We start from the raw sequence: 10,254 nt of genomic DNA on the forward strand, positions 1-10,254 counted from the left end.
AATTTCAGTTATTTACCGTTTCACATTATTTTATTTTTTTATATCGAATAAATATATATTAGACCTCTTCATGTTTTCAAAAAGTATCAAAAATTCAACCGGTCAGCCCAGAATCACAATTCTTATGCTAAAATAAGCCTCCTGTCAAATTTTCAGATAATTCGGATAAAATTTCGAGGTGGCTCAAGTCGATTTAGTGTTTTTGGGCTATTTTCTATTTTGAAAAAAATCTAACGAGAGATATAAACGCCGAAAACCATCGCAACAACCTCTATATGGAAGCTTTTGGTGTGCTCTAACAAGTTTTGTGAATATTGCGATTCGTTCCGTTCACGTTTTGGCCATGTTAAAGTGATTTTCAAGCTCTAAAGTGCATAAAAACACTCTTCCCCCTTAAAGTCGTTGTTCTACAAAATTCTTGAATTTATGACAAATCATTGTTAATTTATTATATTTATTTTCCTCTTTTTTCCCTGGACATTTGAGTAATATAACTTCTAATGTCCGATTTACCGTTAAATTCTTAAAAATCAGAAGCTGATTTGTCATAAATTTGCACGTTGGGATTTCATCAAACAAGTTGTTCGAACAAAGAAGCTTTAATTTCACTTGTTACTACGACGCACTAAATGGTAAAAGCATACAGACATATGATGAAATGAACCAAATTTGGAAGTCGTTTGTTGTTAGCATCAAATATCATATAATTTGATTTATGTTTTGTTCGTATAACTTGTTTAAGGAAATCCTAGCGTGCAAATTTACGACAAATATTCAGCCTCTGATTTTTAAGAATTTAACGGTAAATTGGACATTGAAAGTTATATTACTCAAATGTCCAGGGAAAAAAGAGGAAAATAAATATTTTAAATTAGCAATGATTTGTAATAAATTCAAGAATTTTGTAGAACAACGACTTTTAGTAGAAACAGTGTTTTTATGCATTTATAAGCTTGAAAATCACTTTAACATGGTCAAAACATGAACGGAACGAATCGCAATGTTCACAAGACTTGCAGAGCACACCAAAATCTTCCATATTGAGATTGTTGCGATGGTTTTCGGCGTTTATATCTCTTGTTATATTTTATTCAAAATTGAAAATAGCTCAAAAACACTAAATCGACTTGAGCCATCACGAAATTTTATCCGAATTAGCTGAAAATTTGACAGGAGGCTTATTTTAGCATAAGAATTGTGATTCTGGGCTGACCGGTTGAATTTTTGAAACTTCTTGAAAACATGAAGAGGTCTAATATATATAGGTACATATCTATGCAAATTTATTGAATTCTGAAATCTCTAAAAAAGCTTAATTTGAAAGTTTCTAATTTACTGTTTTCTGCAAAGTGCGCAGCGCATGTATATTTTTGTTATACAAACTGAGCAACGTTACCGTGTATCTGCAAACCTATGCAATGAAGACTTCATTTTTGCAGTTTATTTTTCCTCAGGGGAAGATCCATAAAGTACGTCACGCAAAATTTGGCTATTTTCAACCCCCCCTCCCCCCTTCTTCACACTTTTTGTATTAAACCTCTAAATTTTTTGTTTGAATCGTCACGCTGTTCGGAACCCCCCCTCCCCCCTAGCGTGACGTACTTTGTGGATGGCCCCCAGGGATCCTCAGTCTTCAATGCATAGGTTTGTAGATTCATAAGTTACATGGTAACGTTGCTCAGTTTGTATAACAAAAACATACATGCGCCCTTTGCAGAAGACAGTGAATTAGAAACTTTCAAATTAAGCCTACAAATTAGATTAGATACAAATCCTGACAATTTGCTAAAAAAATATAATCTAAAAAGATATACTAATATCATTTTTCAAACATAGATGTACATTTATGATATATACAATACGGAGGTGAACTAGCCTTGGGCTAAAAACCTTTTAATAAAGGTTTTAATAATAATATATACAATAGGTAGTTCCGTAAGGATACAACAGGCATGAAGAATAAATTGTATGTAGAAGTAGATTTACAACGAGCGGAGGACCATTTTTGATGAAGATATAAATTAGACAACCGTCCTTAGCTTAAAAATATTGTGAATTGTGATTCGGTAAAATTATTGAAACTGAAAGAAACACCGAACCCACTTAAAAACGAATAATTCAAGCCATTGAATACTATATTGCAGGAAACGTTCGATGGATGAGTCCATAGAAAATGAGATGGACAATACGAGGGATTCGGTTCTTAGCGGTAACTCACAATCAATGTCCGACCAAACCAGTGACGGCGAACCAGAGCTTATGATTATCGATTTCGAATATTGTGCCTATAACTATCGAGGTTTTGATATAGCTAACCATTTTCTTGAATGGACCTTCGATTACACCAATTCCGCGGCGCCTTACTACCATCATAGGCTAGAACAGTACCCCACCAGGGAACAGCAGGTACGTACTTTCAGTTCCCGGAATGAATAGAAGAACAAATTGCTTTAGTACTACCTCATATTATTCGCGGAAAATTTGTTCTTTCCCGGAACCGTTCACCGGGAGCCTCATATTTCATAATCCAAAGAATCGATGATCTTCACTATGATGCCTTTTACAATGCAGATTACTTAGGTCACACAAGAAATCCCTGAAACTGCGCAATTCGTCCGAGAGCCGAAAGCGTCTCTCCCTCCCTTGCCGTGTCTGCCGATGCGAGGTCTGTCTCAACGTCAATGTGTGACCTGAGACCGCTTTCGTGGGTTGATCGATTCACTTGAGAGCTTGACTTCAAGATTCTGAGACAAAGGTGGCCGCAGAAAAAGGAAGCGATTAGGTCATCCTAGGTCACTACCATTCATTTTATTCGTTCACATTAGCTGATAAGTCATATGATCTGAGTGCACAAGTAATGATTTTTGTTTTCTTTTTAGATATGCTGTGAAACATTTGTTTTAGAGCCCAAATTCACATCGCAATATGCTCGAAAACCATTTGATGAAGGAGACTAATGTTTGCTTTATTTTTCGATTATTAACGTTCTTAAGGACAAGTTTATTGCAGTGTATCTAGCGAGGACCATCGAGGACGGACAGATGGTGGATGCCGTAGAGATTGAGGAAGTGCGTCGGGAAGTACAGTGCTTCACTTTAGCATCCCATTTGTTCTGGAGTTTGTGGGCTATTGTGAACGTGTATCAAGAGATTGAGTTTGGATACTGGGTAAGTGTTTTTTGCTGTATGTTTTTTTTTAATACATGGCGTTATAAATATTAAATAAAATTTATGTCTTATTGCTTTTCGAGTGGTAAAGTATGTGGAAAAAAAGAACAAATGAAATTAAAAAACTCATCGGATTTGTTTATTTAAAAAAAATGTTTTGTGTCCAATAATGCCTGTTTGTCATGCTAAAATTTCTAGTTTTTGCCTTTCTCGTATACAAAGTATAACGCTCCCAAATTGAACTTTTTATTGGTGGCTCAGAGACTCATATGCTACGTTTAGACAAGGCAAGTGAATTGAGCAAGTCGCTTGAATCGAACGCGAACTGAACGTGTAAACACCTTAATTCAATTCACTTGAACGAAAAGAAAGTTGAACATGTTCAACTTTTGGCAAGTCAATTGAATTCAACTGAGTTGTTCAATTCACTTGCCCTGTCAAAACGTAGCAATAGTGTTATATACCGATCGACTCAGCTCGACGAATTGAAGTGATGTCTGTGTGTGTGTGTTTTTTTTTAATAATGATGCAAAGACAAATCTGCAAACAGACACCTGAAATTATTACTCAGGAAGTGGGATTGGCAGAAGGCCGACCCACTAAACCCACCCAAGTAGCGGAAGGTCACTTGAGTTACCCTCTCTGCTAATACCCTGATCCCCCCAGGAACTGCCTCCCAGCATTACTTCTGGGGGATAGGCAGTACTTAAGTACTCGCTCATTCACGCTCAAAGGGACTATGTCCAAGGACTTGACTCCCCAGGCCTTCTGCGAGTTGTGGTGTCTGCCTAGGATATGGTGGGGATTGACAGTGGCCTTTGTTAAACTTATATAAAAAAGCTGCATGTATCCGCAAACAGGCTCCGCCAAAGCGACCGTGTGGCGCTCAAAGCCCAAGTCCTGGTGTTAGGTGGGACGCTTAACAGAACTAACACGACGGCCCTCCGTCGACGCGACTAAACATTGGGTGGCTACAAGACGGTAGACTAGCCAAAGATTACGCACAGCAGCAGGAAGTGGCACTCCCAACGGAAGAGCAACTAGGCGCAGCGTCTCTTGAAGATGGATGGAGAGATATTCGATCCGCCATTGGAAGCACCGCAACCGCTGCGAGGTACACAGCGATCAAAGTGGATCGATCAAGTGGAGGACGATTTGCGGACACCCCGCAGACTGCCTGGTTGGCGACGTGTCGCCATGGACCGAGTTGAATGGAGAAGACTTCTATGCACTGCACAGGCCACTCCGGCCTCTTATCTCTGCATGTGTAGTCTATTCACACACTTCAACACTCTAACACTCCAATGGAATGCCTCGAATTGTCAATAGCGTTATGTAGGGACCAATCAACGATACTTACGCTACGACACGCCTCAGCATTTACAGTCCGCACTCAACTTCTGCTGTGCTTCGAGGTGACAATAGTTTTTTTTTTCTTCCTAAACAATGGAGGGGGAATCTGCTCAACAGACATCCTGGGTTGACCAGGAAGTGCGGGGTGAGGGGCCACCTCCAATGAGGGAGGCAGGACTGCATCCCCGACCCGCTAAACCGTTTCCATTGCCGCCAAGCCCATCGTCCCTTCGGTACAACCAGAAAGTAATGCTTCAAAGGGGGGCCAGTGCATAGGGTAAATGATGTATCTTGGACAAGCGCAGGACATTCATTAGAAAATATATCGAGATTGAATAGTATAAAACAATTGAAAACCACTAGGTTTATCCAAATACATAACCTATGATTAGTCTTGTGTCTCCATTGCCTAATTTTTGAGTAAATTACGTTTACTAGGTGTAAACTGTGATATACTGCGAACTGAAATATTTTCTTTTTGGACATCAAATATATAATTTCGACATGGAAAATGCATATATTTTGGACAGAGTCATTTTCTCCTAATTTAAAAATGGCCACCTACAGATCTCAATGGTATGACTTACCTACACGTATCCACATTCATTTAAATGCATTTATTTGCTTAACTGACATAGATTAAACCAGAAATTAACATTGTTTCGCAATCTTATCGATATCATTGAAAACAGCCTGAAAGTTGGCAATTAATGGTTCATCCATGTACTGTACATGGGGTGACCAATAAATGTCTGATGCATAAAAACATAACTTCATTTTGGTCACTCCTTTTTCATCCGTCTCATGTTCATGTTAAGCGATTGGAATATGTTAGTTTCTCAATTACAATCAAACTTTGGCCGCAAGACCTCAAGATTGCCGTTTGAACCAATTTAAACGTGTTTCAGGTGCATGTTACGAAGAGTCCTATAATGCATGTTCTCCTGCATACTGGCGTCCAGCAGGCACTTTGGTAGAAAGCTTTACATTTTAGGTAATTTTAAAGATAAATAATTGTTGATTTGTGAATTCTCATTAGGAGCCGCTAGAGTTGAGGTAAAAGTATGCAATGATCATACTTTCGATAAAAAGTTTCTTACACATTATCTAAAATTGAACGAAGAAGCTCAGGCTTGTCCAAAATATGTACATGTCCAAAATATATGCTTTACCCTACCGCACCCTCGGGGTTAGCTGCGTGTCCTTGCAGCATCGAACATCGTGACTCGCTTTTTTAGAAGAACACCATGGTATCATGCCAGCGCATTGCCGGCTTTCCAGGTGGCCTTACCACGCCCTATGTCCTCGGAAGGTGGGCAGGGTCGACTTCGCGCCTGCTTCCCTCTGCACGACTGGTATCAAGAATGATGATGCCGCGTGCACCCTAAATTGACCTCTCTGCGATAGGGCCTATTCGCCAGCACACAGAGGGACTTGCCGACGCGGTGCCTACGCCTGCCCCAGCCTTGACGAGGACCCCTTTCCGTCCTCGGGCTCGGAACCCGCTCGGTTGACCGACGCCGCGAAAGCGACGATACCATGTTGTTCTTCACGCGGTGACAATAGTGGTGACGCACTATGACACTCCTGCCTCAACACAAGCAGATCACTCTCTGCTGACGCAGCACACGCACTACCCTACCGAAGTAGGGACACTCGCCATGCCAATTGGCACTCCATGGGATCCTGTGCGCTTTGAGCGGCACACGGTCGCTTTGATAGAGCCTGCTTGCGGACACATGAAGCTTTTTGTAGAGGTTTACGTTTAACAGAGCCCACTGCGAAACCTCACCACGTCCTAAGCAGGCCTCCTAACCAGTACTGGAAAAGGTCGTGATCGTCATACGACAGAGAGCAAAGCACCTTTTTCTATTTCAGGCAACCAAATGAGAGTATCATGGGTTCTTTGATCAATCTCGCATGAAAGGCAGTCATGAAAGGTCGTTGTGCCTCATTTTAAAATTGAAATTTCTAAGTTATTTTAATAGATATATGCAAAGAATAGTGACTAGTCGATAAATTAACCTCACTTTTTTAATTCACCGAGTTGAAAGTGGTAATAAACACAAAAATAAAGCAGATGTTGCACACTTTCATGCCCTGTCACGGAACAAATATTTTTTGAGATTTTTGTAGCATGCCATTCATCCTTCGCGTTTCTATAGATATTGAAAGGGCCAGATATGTAAACATCACGTGACATCTCGCATTGAAAATGAGAAATTACAGCACTGCTCCTAACTTGCAGAGGCCATGGGGCCCCTCCCCGTGAAAGGGGTCGTAAAATTGTCTGTGTGTGCGCAAACAATTCTCATTCATTTTTAAGCACTTAACCTCAACTCACAACAAGTTGCATTCGACGCAGAATTCTGTCTTATTGTTTCCTATTGAAAATTGGCCATATTGGACTATGGGCTCAAAAGTTATGGCCAAAATACTATTGTTATAACACACGAGAAAGGCTCCATCACTGCTAGGTGGATTAATGTGGGTATAATATGATCGTCAAATGAGCCGGCTAAGCACATATTTCTTCTCGTATTTCAACGGCAGAGCTTGTTTCAAATACCTTCCAAATGTGTGTAAAATTTATTTTGCAGCTACAGGAATTTTGCAATACTGCCTGGTATGTATTGTGCCTTGCAGCGAAGATTAGCAAAGATAGCGCTCCGCCAAGTTGGCGACAAAATAAAATCAAGATAGCGAAACTGTCATTCTAATGAATGTGTCAAACACAAAGCAATAACATTAGTTCTTTTTTCACATTAAAGAAATATTTATTTTAATTTATCAGCTTGCTGTCTGCAAACTCGACGTGTATCCAACATATCCACAAAGGTTCTGGTGCGTCGCATCCTTCGAAGGTCAGCAATTGTATCCATTCACCAGTACAGCAATTGGCGGTTGCCAGTTAAGTTAATCCTCCTGGGCACGGTAATGTTACATGCTCGTGTCAACACACAAATAAAGATATAAAAAAATGCTCATGTCAAGACATCCTCCACTAAGTAATGATGATGGACTCATTTCTCGGTCCTGTGACTGGTAGCACTTGTCCATTGTCCAGCAGGACTACGTTCAGCGACTGCCCAGCGGGGACTACACGTTCGTGTAGTCGAGCTGCAATTTGTCGCGAGGACCACGGCTTACGTAAATCCGATCGAGTCGGCATCACGTGGGTAATGTTTCACCCAAACATCATGTAATTGCAGCGAATCGCACGCAACTAAAATCGCCATCGACGATGATGTTCTTGGTGTGGTAACGGAGATAGTAGTCAAGCGTGCCATTGAAAAACTCAACTTTTGCTGCATTGTGTAGTGCCTGAGGGACCGTAAAGGTCGCAGATCATCATGTAGTGCACTATCAGCGTGATCAGCCGACTTCACTTCAAAATGAATGACCTGGATGTGTTCCTTCGCCGCAACACATGTGCCTCTCCTCGTGTGGTCCTCATTCGCCAAAACAACAAAGTTAGTCAGACAAAGCTGTCCGTTCTCACGTTTTTTGCAGACATACAGAACTTGGCTGCTAATTCTAAGGTTCGGAGTATGTTGTTGATTTGGGTTCGTGATGTCGTCCAATATATCACTGATATCACTTCAGGTTTCATTCTGTGGTTTTGTGCACAATGACGAAGATGAACTGCGCGCGTTTTGCGTTTGAAACGGGTTAGGAGATACCGTTAGCGTGATGCTTGCAGTCGTTTGGCTTGCTTTATTGAGCCAGATGGTTTGGTCTGACTCGCCGACTATGGCAGCTCGGGGAAAGGCTCCAGTGATTCTGGTGACAGAACGCAGACCAACCGGTTTGGCGTTCAGTGGTTTTTCACCGGTTACCGTCTTCGATTGTTGACGTGGCTCAGTTTGCTTCGCCACGTTCGCGTAGCACTGCTAAATTACTTAGTCGTTGATGTTGTTTATTGAGCAATAACCATGCGTTCTTATTTTGTTTCTTTCAGGAATACGCCATTTGCCGTTTGAATCAGTACGACCGATGCAAGAAGCTGTACACCGAGCTGATAAACAATTCTGGGAATCTGCCGGCTACTGATCCGGAAAAGTAGAATACTATCAAAAGCCTTCTATTTCTGGTTGTCGATTGATTCCTGTCCTCTTCAACCTTGTACAACTTGGTTGCGAGACCAACGGACATATCCGGCCTCTTCAGTATAACACACACCCACAATTACAAATCCAGTATACCTAAATCAGCTAGCACAAAATCAAAAGGCACGCTGGCTCACCAATGGCTAACATCGAATCCAATGATATTCATTCTGAACCTTTTTCGAAAGGCCATTGGAGAAAACGGTCTAAAAATAGAATGACATGGCAACATTATGCTTATCGCGGACGATGCATGCGCTCTGCACTCCTCTGGGCGTCATAACATGTAATTGTACCAGTATTAGTGGCCATTACTTTGTCAACAATGTGAGACACATGAAAGAGTACGTCAATACAACTCAAGAAGCGTTTATTTTAGAAAATATCCAAGCATTTCCACCAGAGTAGTAACTATTATTTTATTATTTTCTATTTTTAATATATATTGGTATTTATAATTGAACAATGAAAATATAGGATTAAATACGCTAAATTATTGTAGAAAGGAAATTTTAATATTGTAGGCGAGAGTTTACAGTAGCTAAAATCTCAATGTTTTATTGCGGTTGTTACGAGGGATGTGCGGTTTTATGTAAACAAAATATAATCAATCAAAAGATGACAGGTTTTCAAGGTAATAATTTAGCGCTTATACGTTGTAGTTACGTGCAGTAAATTATTAGAGACTTATCCATGAGAACACATTGCGACTGACGGTAGTTAGGCTTAGGATTGAACTGTGAACAAATCTTAATGATATTTGAAACAAAGCGACTTATTCAAGAAAGTTTCTATTTCGTGATGGTTAATTGTACTAAAGATAATTTCAACTAGCCTAGTTAATCAGTCCCATACATATCGGAGATTCGACCTTAACTAGATTTAAAACGGTGTAAGATTTTCAGAGATTATCGAAAACAACCTTTGTGATGAAGTAAACAAACAGTGAAAGCCAAATTATATAAAACAAATATTATATCGGAAAATTTCACTTGCAGTCTGCTGGCTTATTGCAGTAGCTTTTCTCTTAATCGTACCGTGAAAAACGTGTATCTTTGAAACGAAATGGCTTAATGGCCAAAGTACATAAAATGAAGTATGTGAACATACTGCGCTCCTTATGCGATATTTAACTAGTACTAAAATAAGCTATATGTGTACCAATTTTGATGCTAAAATTTTTATTTTTCTCAATAAAGTTACAAACATATATGTTCAATGAGAAATCATTTATTTTCCGAATTCCAAGTACCGTCAAACCAGAGTCTATTATATATAGAGTTACGCAAAGAGTGAAGCCAAATCTACCTATTGAACTGTCAAACCGTCTACCTATCGAGCAAAGTAAACAAATGATTGTTGGTAAGGCGGAAGTATTGTTATCGCCTGATGATTATTATGGCGAATTAAAACTCATGAATTGAAATGTATTAGATTTGTTCTAGAAACAGCTTCAGAAAAACTTCAATACACCCCCCAATAAAGTTGCAACAAGAAACTCACGTGTTTGCACTCTGTAGGTGACTTTGGTTATTGAATTAAAAAGCTTTAGAAGTGATCACTCCCGTGAAGTCACTTGAAGGGTTGAACAAAAATGAAAGTTTTCAACATAATAACAAGAGCAT

The 10,254-nt window shown here is 39.9% G+C and overlaps 1 protein-coding gene across 9 annotated transcripts in view; it reads left to right on the forward strand.

Annotated features, from left to right (window-relative positions):
* Window positions 1-9,839, forward strand: part of LOC134211923 (choline/ethanolamine kinase) — a 73,445-nt gene extending 63,606 nt beyond the window's left edge. For 7 of the 9 annotated variants that reach the window (XM_062689325.1, XM_062689319.1, XM_062689320.1 and 4 more), the window contains 3 exons: window positions 2,145-2,406; window positions 2,994-3,167; window positions 8,482-9,839. In XM_062689325.1, coding sequence (XP_062545309.1) covers window positions 2,145-2,406; window positions 2,994-3,167; window positions 8,482-8,586 — 541 coding nt within the window. In that variant the 3' untranslated portion in view covers window positions 8,587-9,839. Of the gene's footprint in view, window positions 1-2,144; window positions 3,168-8,481 lie in introns of those variants that run through there. The other 2 variants (XR_009979151.1, XM_062689326.1) reach the window with 2 other exon arrangements.
* Window positions 9,840-10,254: the final 415 nt, after the last annotated feature.

The sequence above is a fragment of the Armigeres subalbatus genome, chromosome 2, assembly GCF_024139115.2.
Source record: "Armigeres subalbatus isolate Guangzhou_Male chromosome 2, GZ_Asu_2, whole genome shotgun sequence".
NCBI lineage: Eukaryota > Metazoa > Arthropoda > Insecta > Diptera > Culicidae > Armigeres > Armigeres subalbatus.